The 12,430-nt window shown below is 39.4% G+C and overlaps 1 protein-coding gene and 2 pseudogenes across 1 annotated transcript; 1 reads left to right on the plus strand and 2 right to left on the minus strand.

Annotated features, from left to right (window-relative positions):
• Nucleotides 1-222: 222 nt before the first annotated feature.
• LOC148722051 (uncharacterized) lies at nucleotides 223-2,212 on the minus strand (annotated as a pseudogene).
• A 5,595-nt stretch (nucleotides 2,213-7,807) lies between these two features.
• Nucleotides 7,808-10,859, plus strand: LOC148722052 (uncharacterized; annotated as a pseudogene).
• On the minus strand, nucleotides 10,452-12,117 carry LOC111329738 (uncharacterized). Its single transcript, XM_022934500.2, has 2 exons — nucleotides 11,952-12,117; nucleotides 10,452-11,638 (listed from the first exon to the last, which is right to left on the minus strand). The coding sequence occupies exons 1-2, from the start codon at nucleotides 12,115-12,117 to the stop codon at nucleotides 10,452-10,454; spliced, it is 1,353 nt and encodes a 450-aa protein (XP_022790235.2).
• Nucleotides 12,118-12,430: the final 313 nt, after the last annotated feature.

A 12,430-nucleotide genomic window follows, 5' to 3' on the forward strand; every position in this document is an offset into this window, starting at 1 on the left:
TCGCCCACTCATCAGGGGATTCTCATTAAATCCCCTGATGAGTGGGCGACCACGAAACAGGCTTGTAGGGATGAACTTGTAGTTTACTTGTCTTTTTCCTCCCACAATATATACTTCGCTCTACTTCTATGTATTGAGCACTGTTCTACGAAAATCAAGTCACACTTTATATATATATATATATATGTATGAATGAAAAAAACAATTGCACTCCACTAATCTTTAATTGTTACAACCAGTAGCAATTGCTTTCAATTGATTCATTTTGTAAGCAGGTGGACCATCCAGGTCATTAATCTTCTCTTTTGGTGCAAAAGCACCACATACAAAAAATTTTTGAACAAGCTGCATTCAGCCTATAAACAAGGGCCAAGAACTTCCAGTCAGAACAGCAATACCTGCACATGAAGAAAATGTATCTATTTTTAGTAGAAGTCTAGTTATTATTACATACTAATGCAAGTACTGCAATCTGATTGGCTGAGCTATTGCACACGTATATTTAACCATTATTTACTAAAGTGAAGGTGAATAATGGTGGTGATTTACCAAAAGGAGGAAATTCATTGTTACGGCAAGCACACTCAGCCTCGTCAATTACAACAAAAGGGATTGGATTTTGCTAGGAATAGTTGTATAGCTACCCACCATTCAACATTGAAGTGTTCTCCATCAATCTCGAAACCCTCTGATTTTACTGCCTCAATTTCTTTGAACGTCTCGCCTAAACACTCCTTTAATTCCTCATAGTCCTCTTTCCCTATAATAATCGGAAAACATTATTTGCTTTAGAATATTATTATTGTTGAATGAAATTGTTTTGAAACAAAAAATGGATTTCATTATGATGTTAATGTTTTACAGAGTAAAATCTTTCTAGAAGTTCAGCAGATCAAGAACCTCCAGCCTGAAATTTCTTGAAAACAGCAAATTTTATGGGAACCATCAAGAATGTAAGTGTTGACTTATTTGACATATTTTGGGATCAGGATCAGTGATCCAAGATCATTTGGATTATGGTGCATCAAATAAACTGATGTTCCATAAACATGTCAGTGTTCACCATTCACTAATGTAGATTCCCATCTATCTCAAGGCATCTACCCTTATTGTATCAAGTGACTGCAAGAATTATTTCGACTTAGTAATAGTTCACATAAGTAAAAAAAATCCTATTGAATTATTTCGTATTAAGTTATGGATCTTTTAATGTGAATATACATTTTATGACATTTCAAAGATGATGTTAATGAATGCTTACCATCGTATAATGCTAAGGTGTACTTGTATCCAAAAGAATGCCTTTCTTCTGCAATTCTGTTGAAAACTGCCATAACTGTGCCAATCGCTTTCTCGTTCTCCTGCCATCAGCAGCAAATCTCAGCCTGACTGTCTTCCCTCCTCTCTTAATGGCTTCCCTCACATCCTCTATTCCCAAAAGGTATTCCAACACCTCCCTGATGCTGCGGCGGGAGCCATCTCCATTCTAAGCCTTAATGGTATTAAAAAATAGTGGATAAGGATGTGGTAGTCAGTTTAGAGCATTAATTTTTACAGGGCGCACAATGACAATATATATTGAACTTAAAAAGCTATCCACGAAAACAAAGTGGTTTACTTTGATCCTTTACGTAATAAAATAAGTAATCAAATGACTTTTTGGTCACAACTGCATAAAATCATGCTTGTTAATAACTTTTCTTTACATTTTAGACTTTTAAAATTAATTAAATTATTTTCCTCTCCTAAAAATAAGCGCACGTGGGAGCAAAAGGAACAAGCGTATTAAATTTATAGTGGGGTGGGTTCAGTTTTAAGCCAACAACATAGACTAGCTATGAGCAGTCTCTCTTTTTTTCTCAGTCTGCAGAGCGTTAAGCGAGAAAAATTGATGCAAAAACTGGCCACATGGTCACATATTTTCGCTACATGCTCGGCGAACAAAGAAAAAAAAAGACTGTCCGTATTCTATCAATAAGAAATAATCTATAAGCAGTCCCTTATCTGTGGTATAAGTATTATTGATGGCCTTATTTTGATCTCTTCTTTCTTGAATCAGTGCAGAAAGAAGCAGGATTAGGTAACGGATGCCCTAAGGCAGGGCCATTCTTAATTCGTGATAAGCTCTGTCGCTTACGAGCCTCTGATCCTTGGCAGCAAGTATCCACCTGACGACTTCAGTCGTGTACGCATCGTCGGAGCTGTCTTCCATGTTGTAAGCGGTATTTCCCAATGGGATTATCAGTTCTTGGCCATACACATTAAATTTTATCTGTGGATTCGCCCCATGTAAGGTAATCCGGAATTCGGAATTCATGACTTTGGAATCCGGAATCCAGGTTGCTGTAATCCAATCTGTTGTGATGGTTCCAGGGCCTCTTATTGTTCTTTATCAGACACCCTTTCGACTGGGCTTTTTGCCTTTTTTCCCTGTTGCGCTTTTGTAGTCGGAGGTTTAGATTCTTTTCCTGTTTGGGCGCAATTGGAACTAATTTTTTGGATTTTAGGCAGTTACTGGATTCTTTCAGGCACATGTCATTAGTGTCACTCAAAGAATCACATGTTACACGTGGTGTCGACATGGTGTCTTTCTCATTCAGTCCAGATTCAATCAGTCGAAATCAGAGATCTCGAGAGATCACATTGTATATTTTTCTCAATCGATCGTTATCAATTTTTCCAGCATGGGGAAGCACAAGAAAAAGCATGAGCCGGAAAGGTATGTATGTCTATAAATTCTGTGTTTGTGACTTTGTGATGGAAATGTTTTGGCGGCGTGGTTTTGAATAGATCAGCACGTGTGAAACAGAAATAACTTGGAGCAGCTATTATCTGTCTGTTTCTATAATGATCAGAATCCTGAGCAACTATCTTACAAATTTATGTATAGGAGTCCAAGAAAGAAAGAGAAAAGTGGAGAAAGAAAAGAGAAGTTCAGGTCTGTGGAGTTGTCGTTGGTTCTGTTCGTGTTCTCTGCTCAACAAGCGGTGGTTGTGCGAACACTTATGATCAAAATTATATTTGAAGGTGACAGCATTTCCATACCTTTTACAGAAATTCTAATGAAATGGAGTATTTCATCAATGAAGCGAACATACAGTCTAACTTCATGTCGAAGGCGAGAGTAAATTGTAGAGGGTCGGGGGTACCTCTTTTTTTTCATTGAGAAAGAAAAATTAAACCAAATTCAATTAGAATATTTAAAAGTAATAAAAGGAAAAAAAAGCAATTTTTTAAGATACAGATTGCCTCAAAAATATAGTGAGTGGGTGAGGGGTGAGGTAGTGAATAGCATGCGGACATCCCAGTTCCTTTTTAAAAACCTGATCAGTTTTCAAACAATCAAATTAGGAACCCACATGAAGCTCATATTCGATCATAAATCTGGTTAGTTTTTCCGTGTAACTGTAACATCAGGAAGCGAAGAAAAAGTGTGACATCTTTATAATTGGTTTTCGTTGCCTGCGTAGCTGGTATTATAGTGATTGGACTATCTTCATGCTATCTGTTGGTAAGCTGTAACTGAAGTGTTACATTTCTGTGTGGCAATTAAACAATTTGGAGACAAATTATGTTTGAACATGAAAAGCGCTGATTTTGGCAATGTGTACCGTGCTTCTTTTTTCTTGTTGACGCTGTTGTTATTATTCAAATTAGAATAGCCTTTCCTCGTCAGTATTTCCTCAATGATGTGGACTCAGTGGACTTCAGAAACCGCTCATACATTCACAGTCCTCTCGGGTAAGGCCAATAAGTATATTTTATACTTATATTTCGTATAAGACAATGTACACTCCGGGTACAAAAAGAAAAAGCTTTTTTTCATGAAAACCAAGTACAAAGGGAAAACAGAATTCTGAAATCTGGAATCCAGCCACTTATGGAATCCAGAATCCACATCGTAGAATCCGGAATCCAAGGCTCTTGGATTATCTTACAAGGGGCGAGTGGATGTATTGAGAATAAATATCAAGGAATTCAGTAAAATCATACTTCATGACTTGGTTCGGTTTGTTTTGTGAAGGTCAGATTGGAGTAAGATGATTGAATGATGATGATGAAGATGAAGAACAAATCATGCCAAAAACTTACCTCGACTGGTTAAACTCTGAGAAGTTTCTCGATAGCATTCAACATCAATTCTTGTATCTTTTTTCTCTTCTGGGAACGAGATGCCTTGGCACATTCCCAAAATTTTTCTTTCACGAGTTAAACTTAAAAAAGAGTTTTTGATCCGGTCCACTGGCAAGCGGCTTTGTGACACCTCATTCCGAAGTAGTGTCAGTTCCTCTCTTAACTTGAAGGCCTCTGGTCGAGCTTCAATCAGCTTATGATGTTGCTCTGTCATTAAACTTTTGGTGTCCGGTCTTTTCGTCGAAAAGTCTTTTCGTCCAAAAGTATTTTCACCTAAGTCTGTTCGTTTACTTGTTAAGTCTTACCTTATATCATAGATAAGGCTATATAAAGAACTTACCAGTGCGAGCGGGTGCCCTTTTGGTTCACCAATCTTTGTTTTACGAATTCAACGTCATGAATTTAATTCACAGAGAATGAATGAAGTTGTAACGCAATATTTTATTAAATAGTAGCAAAAATAAAGACTTGCTTGCTGTTTAATTATTTCACGTGAAAGAAATGGGAATATTGAGCGTAAAAGGCAACGAAGTGTAACATCACTATGTGTCCAACATGCCCAAAGGTGGTGGCTCACAACAAGTTCTTTATATAGCCTTTTCTAGCCTTCTAAAAGTTATTTGTTTGCTTTGAGAAAAGGCTTAACAAGTAAACGAACAGACTTAGGTGAAAATACTTTTGGACGAAAAGATCGTAATTCAAACTTTTTTTAAAGTGTTCATTCTCCGTTTTGCAGGATCGTATAGTTCCAGTAGTGGAACGGAGATAAAATCCGTCCGGTTTTCCTGTTAATAAGGCTTGGAACTCCGTCTGTATAGAACATTTGTGGGTTTTTGCAATTTGAACTTTGAGAACATCACTGAGCGATCGAAGGTTGTGATTTTCAGGTCGCGTGGATACATGCAGCTTACCCAAATTTAAATGATTGCATATATTTGTAAGTCGACTATTTATAAGACAAAACCCAACAGACAATAGGTTAATGACATGCGGCTTAAGACGCTTTAAGCATGTAACTCGTTAAAGAGCAAGCAGCACACGCATTTAATTTTGAAATTCTCGTCAATGATCGTAAATTGATGGTTGATAATCCATAAAACAAAATTGCGTGGACTGTTTCGTGGAATTGAAATATTTGCATTTACAGAGTTGTTGGTTGACGTTTAATCAGACAAAGCCTAAGGGGCAATGGTTAATAACGCTCTCATTTTAAAGACGCCTTTAGCATTCCAAAGTGTAAGGTTAAAAGCTGATTTGTGATTTAGTGGAGTATTACACGTTAGGACTCTATCGCATGCGACAAGCTTACACCATGATTATAACTCGAATCGCGTAGTGTGAATCGTGAATCAACCTACGTGAATCAATGTGTAAATCAACATCCTTCCTATAGACGTGTCATGTTGAGGTACCGACATTTACTAACTCACCCCCTGCTAATCTGTCTGTGTTTTCCCTAGTAGGCTCCCGTGGGGAACCAAAATGTTATCATTGAAAATTTGCGAACAAGAGCCGAGTTAACCCGAGTCTAAGCTCGTGTCACCAAACAGAAAAATCCCAAGAGACAGATAAGAAAGCTTCATTGTCTTAAAAAGTCCTAACCAAAACAATAGGCAAAGTTTGATAAGCGTAAAGTATTTGTCAGAGAAGTACAGAATACGCATCATTCCTTCTCTGACGACTCTCCGGCTGATTCAAGAATGTCCAGCCGACTATCATGGGGGTTAGTTAGTAAATGTGTTCCCAGTCTTTAAAAAGGGAAAGAAATCTGAACCAGCCAATTATAGGCTGATATTCCTTACTTGTGTTGCGTCGAAAATCCTCAAGCATGTTGTCCACAGCTTTATTATGAAACATCTAAATGAACATAACATCTTAACTGACTGTCAACATGGTTTTAGAGCAAATACATCTACAGAGATGCAGCTAATTCTCACCTTGCACGACATGGCAAAGGCTAATTAGAGCTCATCAATCCACGCAGTCATCTTGGACTTTGCCGAGGCTTTTCACAAGGTCCCTCATAGGCGTCCCCTAAGGAAACTACACCACTATGTGAGTCGTTTCTTATACGTTTTCAATCAGTTTTCTGCAAAGGCCAAACATCAAGTCAATGTCCAGTGACTTCTGGCGTACCCCAAGGTACAGTCCTTGGCCCACTGCTTTTTTTACTATATATAAACGACTTACCAGACAATGTGCAATCAATAGTTAGGCTCTTTGCGGACGATGCTTTACTCTATGGCATTATTGCTAGCGATGCAGACTGTGACCTTCTTCAATCTGACCTACACAGACTAGAATCCTGGCAACACTATTGGCAAATGGAGTTTAATCCTTCCAAATGTAAAATTCCGTGTAATACTCCACTAAATCACAACTAGTATGTGACTCGACAGACAGCTTATCCGACGAGAACAAATACCTTCACCGTGTTTTTACGAAGAACAACTACAACAACGACTTCATCCGACGAAACACTCACCGACCCACTACCACTACCGAAACAAACGACACCGCAACCCCTACGACTACAGCAACCATACCGTACATAAAAGGCATGTCTGAAAACATCTCGCGCATCTTACTACCCTTCAATATCCGCGTCGCCCACAAACCCATCACCACACTACGTCAGTTACTAACCAACGTTAAAGACAAAGACGAACCGAGGAACAGACAGGGAACGATTTATAAGATCAATTGTTCCGACTGCCCAGCCTCCTACATCGGTGAGACTGGCAGAAACCTCACAACAAGACTGACTGAACACAGACGGGCGACGAGGAAAGGTGATGTCAGCAATCACATTGCTGAACACCATCGACATACCAACCACAACATTGACTGGGACTCTGCGCAATGCCTAACCTACAGCACTGACTATTTTCAACGACTGACTCTGGAAAGCTGGTTTACTAACTTAGAACAGACTCCCCTAAACAGATGTCAACAACTACCCGCCCCATACAAACGACTCATTCACGACATAAACATCACAAACGACCGAAAAAGAACAACCTAGCTTTACCGACAGACCGAAACAGACCAATCACGAACGACTTACGTCACTTGAGTCTTACAGCCAATAACATCACGGCAAAACCAACCGATCATTTCACACGAACTGGAATAAGAACATTCTACTGACAACAATCACTCACTTGACTCTGATGATGACTTCCGCACAGGTTGTCGAAACGTCAGTCACTGCCACCGACAACAGTCCTTCTCAGGACTACACTCACCCGGACGATCAGACTACACCTTCACATGTTACCCCCGGGTTCAAACCATTTACTGCAAATGTAAAATTGTTACCATCTCATATAAGATCAACCCAGCCCAGAGAAAATACGTCTTCTGTGGTGTAGAATTGGAACGGGTTCCCATATCTTGGGGTTACTATCAGTAACAAGCTTAAGAGCGACTCACCCTAAGATCCTCTTCAATTTTCATCCAAGGATAGATTTCGCCCATAATAGACCGATTGCAAATATGGCGGCCGCTACACGAAAGCGAGGCTTTTCAGTAGTGACCATTGCTAAGGGCCAATTTGTCTCTGTTTCCTTTGTTGATGCGAGTGAATTTTATGCCACAGTTGCTTGTGTTGTAAGTCTTCAGAGCTCTCTCTCTCTCTCTCTAGAGAGTTTGAATGTTAAATTAGAAAGTCATGGACAGGCCAGTGGAGAAAATGCATGTTAACGAGTCGAGGCAGTTTCTTCGGGACCATAACGCCAACCTGAAAGGTTTGACAGTGAAAGCTCAGCTAGTGGCTAAGTAAGAAAATAGTATTAACAGTGAAGCCTTGCTACTTTGATTGCGCTATTTCTTTATGGATTTATACTCATGGTAAAAGCGTTACAATGCTTTTCTTCTTTGTTTGGTATGATTGCAGAATACCCGGCCCATTAATTGCATATCATTAGGGTGTATTATCAAAGTCTCGTTAAAGAGTAGAAGGCAATCTGCAAATAATGGGCCGAGTCTTCTGCAATCGCTCTTTGTTTTACTCTAGGGCAAAGGAAATCCTTCAAAGAAAGGAAATCCCATTGGATAAAAATAACGCACAAGCGCAAGCAAGTGCTCAAACGAAAAAAGTGACCTTGAACTCCTCAAGGAAAATGAAGAAAAATTTAAGTTTTTTCCTTCTGAGAAAGAGATGAAGAAATGCTTAGACGGCCTTCCACCATTCACATACAACTCAGTCGTAAAGTACGTCCGCACATTGGGTAAAAGCATTCAACAATCACCGGACTACATGGTTATGAAACCATTTGAACACGGTGTGAATTTCTTTATAGAAGGTTATTTACATGATGTTGTAGCACATCATCATGTTGAAAGTCAAACGTTTTACTTAAGAGCGCTTTGCTACAAAAGCCTAAGAAAAAGTGAACCTCCTCATAAACTTTGGCTAGCAATTTCTACCAAGCAGCCTAATTTCGATGTCCTGGGATCGTCTTGCACCTGTGTGGCTGGATCCCTCGGGTTTTGCAACCACGCTATCGGGTTGATGTATCTAGTTCCACATTTTTTCATGACAAAAATCAAAGTAATCCCAGACGACTTGGCTAGCACGTCACTTCCTCAACAATGGCACAAGCCAAGAGGGAAAACTATATCTTCAGAGCTACTGATGGATATGATTTTTAAGAAACCCAAATTAGACCAAGACAATGCACAGTTCGGAAATTGGGATTTCCGTCCTTCTGGAGTCGCTTGTTCATTATACCCTGCACTCAAGGTAATCCCCAGCAGCAAAGAGAAAGAAAACTTTAAAAGTAACTTGCAAGAAATCAGTGGGAAGCTTGGTCTTAGTCTCTGCATGACTGCAGGTATGAAAATGGTACCCACCAAAGTTGGACCTGCACCCTTAGGGGGCCACCTCAGCTATCAACTGGCACCTACTGAGGGTAACTTTGAAGTCACATGTAATATTCATTTCTCAAGAGGGTGCAATGATAATGATTTACCATTGACAACTTACCCACATTTTCCACTGTCTTTGGTTCTCCCTCTTTTCACAATCACTGAGTGCTCAAGAGAGCATCAACAATTTCTCGAATCATTGCAACTTAACGAAAATGATGCCACCTCACTTGAAAAGGACACTCTCTCACAGCGCAGTAGCAATCGATGGTGGAAAGAAAGGAGACCAAGGATTACTGCTTCTCAATTTGGCAATATTTTGGTTCGAAAATCAATTACAAAGCCTTTTCTAGAACGACTTGTGAGTGACTGCAACCTGAACAGTACTAACAATTTACCAGAGCCATTAAAACATGGTATTGAAAATGAAAGTGCAGCCTTGCAACAGTATACTAAATATATGAAGCACAATGGCCATCCTGTCAGGACTTTTACCTTAGGCTTCATTGTAAACCCTTCATACCCATTCCTTGGTTGCTCTCCAGATGGCAAGGTGATTGATGAAACTGAGGACAGCCCATATGGGATACTTGAAATCAAATGCCCCTACAAACACAGAAATGTTGCCCCCTCAAACAGCATGCTCCGGTGATCGTCAGTTCCATCTTGAAATGATAGATGACTTTCCCGTGCCCAAGGCAACTCACAAATACTATAAGCAAGTTCAAGGCCAGATGGGAATATCTGGGGCAAAGTGGTGTGACTTCATAACATACACATTTAAAGGGATGGTTATTGAGCGCATTTATTTTGACACAGACTTTTTTGCAGACATGCTCTTAAAACTAGAGAAATTTTTCTTGAAGGATTTTGCAAAATATTTCAAGTGCAAAACTACACCTGCATGTAATTTGTTGTCAACATGTACAGTAACTGCCAGCACATCAACTGTTAGTGGCACATTCATTGGATGAACTTGTTAATAACTTTATGATATCAATGTTATTAAGTGGCTCTTTATATGGATGCAGGCCAGCAAGGAGGGAAATCTCTTATTGTCAGTCCATAAGTTAATAAGCTCCCATCAGAGGTGGAGTAATAAGTCCATCCTGACAGCTTCAGTGTTGAGTAAAATTTAAATGCCTTCAAGGAATATTTTTGGCCTGATAAGCATTGGTTTGTTCTTATGTTAGAACTCTTATCTAATATCCTAAGAAAAAGATCCTGACAAAAATACTGGATTCTCTGTGGGCAAGCCAGGGTACCTACTCCTATAACCAAACAACTGCAACAAGATTTTATGATAAAATGGGTATAACCTAAGATCTCTCTAGGTAGCTATTTCACTTACTGAACTGGTCAATTTTCCATATTAAAGAAACATTGAACCATTATGAGATGATTGGATTTTGCAGGTTTGTAAGGATAGCACAAACTGTCCACATTTAGTTGAGGCTTCCAGCCAAGGACAATGGCACAACCTGATTAAACAGTTGAAAGTTCTTAACTTTGTTTATGGCTCTTTCCACATGAATTCTTTCAGACGCGATTTCTTGCGTAGCAATTACTTCAGATGGGTTCTGTTGACTTCTGGAACCAACAAATGAGGGGATATTAAGGCCAATGCCCATAGGCTCAAGAAGGTCAGAAATAGTGAACCCCTTGTCAGCCATAACGATGTCTCCAAATGCAAAGGGGAGTTTAAGGAACCCAGACCTTACTGTGAGTTCTCTGTCAGAAATGCTGCCAACATACAGTTGTGAAACAAATGTAATGTGGCCACTGGGAGAAATTCCAATGAGACCTTTGAAGGTTGTGTGGCTTTTGTAGGAGGAGTAAGTTTCACTGTGTTTAACCAGTGAAGATGGAGTTTGGCACTTGATTTCGGTTGCATTGATAATAACCCTTGTTTTTGGGTACTTGTCCTTAAAGGATTGGGGCATTGCTTTATCAATCGCCTCTCTATCTGGCCATATGTTCAGGTACCCGAATTTCAGGTACATAAAATTTACCCATGAAATGCAGATCCTATTGACAGTAGACAGATGGATGTGGAATCTATGAGCTAAGTCACGTTTAAACAAACCAAGCCTCATTATCACAAGCACCATAAAAAATTCGTCCAATGTACTCAGTTTTCGTCGCTTGCCAGGTTTATTTCCCTTGCTCTCTATGCTTGAAGCACACATGAAGTCCACTTCGTCGGTTACACTGGAAACGTAGGCAATGTTTTCTCTGTTGGTACCCGGATTTAGAAAATTATAACAGGTCAGCAGGGTCTGATAGTTCGGGAATCCTGTGAAAAAGTTAACGTCTGAATCTGACTCTTTAAACTTAAGTATGCCGAACTGGTTTCTCAGTTGTTCGTCGAATGATTTTATTAGATCTTTGTTGGTTTCTTGAAGAATTAAACTTTCCTCCAGTAGTGTGGCGACTTGTGCCCTCAAATCGGCGATTTCTTTGTCCAGAGTATCCTCTTTGTTGTTTTCATTGGTCGCCAAATTATCCATTGTCGGACAAGAAGAGGGTATCTCAACGACATAGTTCCTTTTTCGCGGTGATTTTCGATTTGGAGATGCCACGGACCACGCAAATATGGATGGGATAGCATCGTCTTTAATGTACTGGCGACCTTTTAAAGTGAGACGAAAATCTGAATCTTTGAAGTGTAACAAGCAGATTTTAGTTCGCTTGGTTAATTTAAAATCCTTCGAGGCATCTCTTCAGATTTTAACCAGCCAAGTCTGCAAAAGATTGGGAAATGGTCTTTGTTTACACCAGCTCTCGAATAGGCAAATAAATTCAATAATCGGTTCTTTTATCAAATACCTTCAGCCTCTTAGGATTTCTCAGGGGAAGATTGTGATAAGTGACCTTCTTGCCGTCTGCTCCAACTCTGTATCCTGACTTGTGACACAACGGTACGCAACAATTATCTGGCATACCTCGAAAACATGAATAAGTCTTTTCTAAGCTTTTCTTGACTACTGCTTCGGATGCAAACTTTGTTCTCGCCGGTTTACTTGAATCAATGGAGCACATAAACAGAGATGAATTGGCCTTAGCAACAATTACTACCGAAAAGCCTCGCTTTCGCGCAGGGGCTGCCATATTTGCAATCGGTGTATTCTTCTATCAACTTCACTTGGCAAGTAGGTAACAAATATGAAATAATATTAGAGAAATTGAACTTTTTCCAAATTTTCAGATCGGAACTTTTGGCATCCCAGAATGTGCTCAAAACTAAACGGTGAGCTGGAGAATTTTACAATACTTGCAGTTGCCAGTTCTTGAGAATACACATCATTCAAAAGCTCTAACTTCACTTGTTATAAACAACGACCCTTTATCTTAATAATACATATAATTGCAATCATAATCTTTCATTAGTGTAATAAATCTGACGGCACAAAGTTTGACGAGT

Source organism: Stylophora pistillata, chromosome 10, assembly GCF_964205215.1.
Source record: "Stylophora pistillata chromosome 10, jaStyPist1.2, whole genome shotgun sequence".
Lineage (NCBI taxonomy): Eukaryota > Metazoa > Cnidaria > Anthozoa > Scleractinia > Pocilloporidae > Stylophora > Stylophora pistillata.

Bases quoted from the DNA above. Each gene is read 5' to 3' on its own strand.
- LOC111329738 (XM_022934500.2), bottom strand. From the start codon at position 12,117: ATGGCAGCCCCTGCGCGAAAGCGAGGCTTTTCGGTAGTAATTGTTGCT. The intron at 11,639-11,951 runs GTATGCCAGATA...TCACTTTAAAAG, and splicing joins GACTTATTCATGTTTTCGAG to GTCGCCAGTACATTAAAGAC.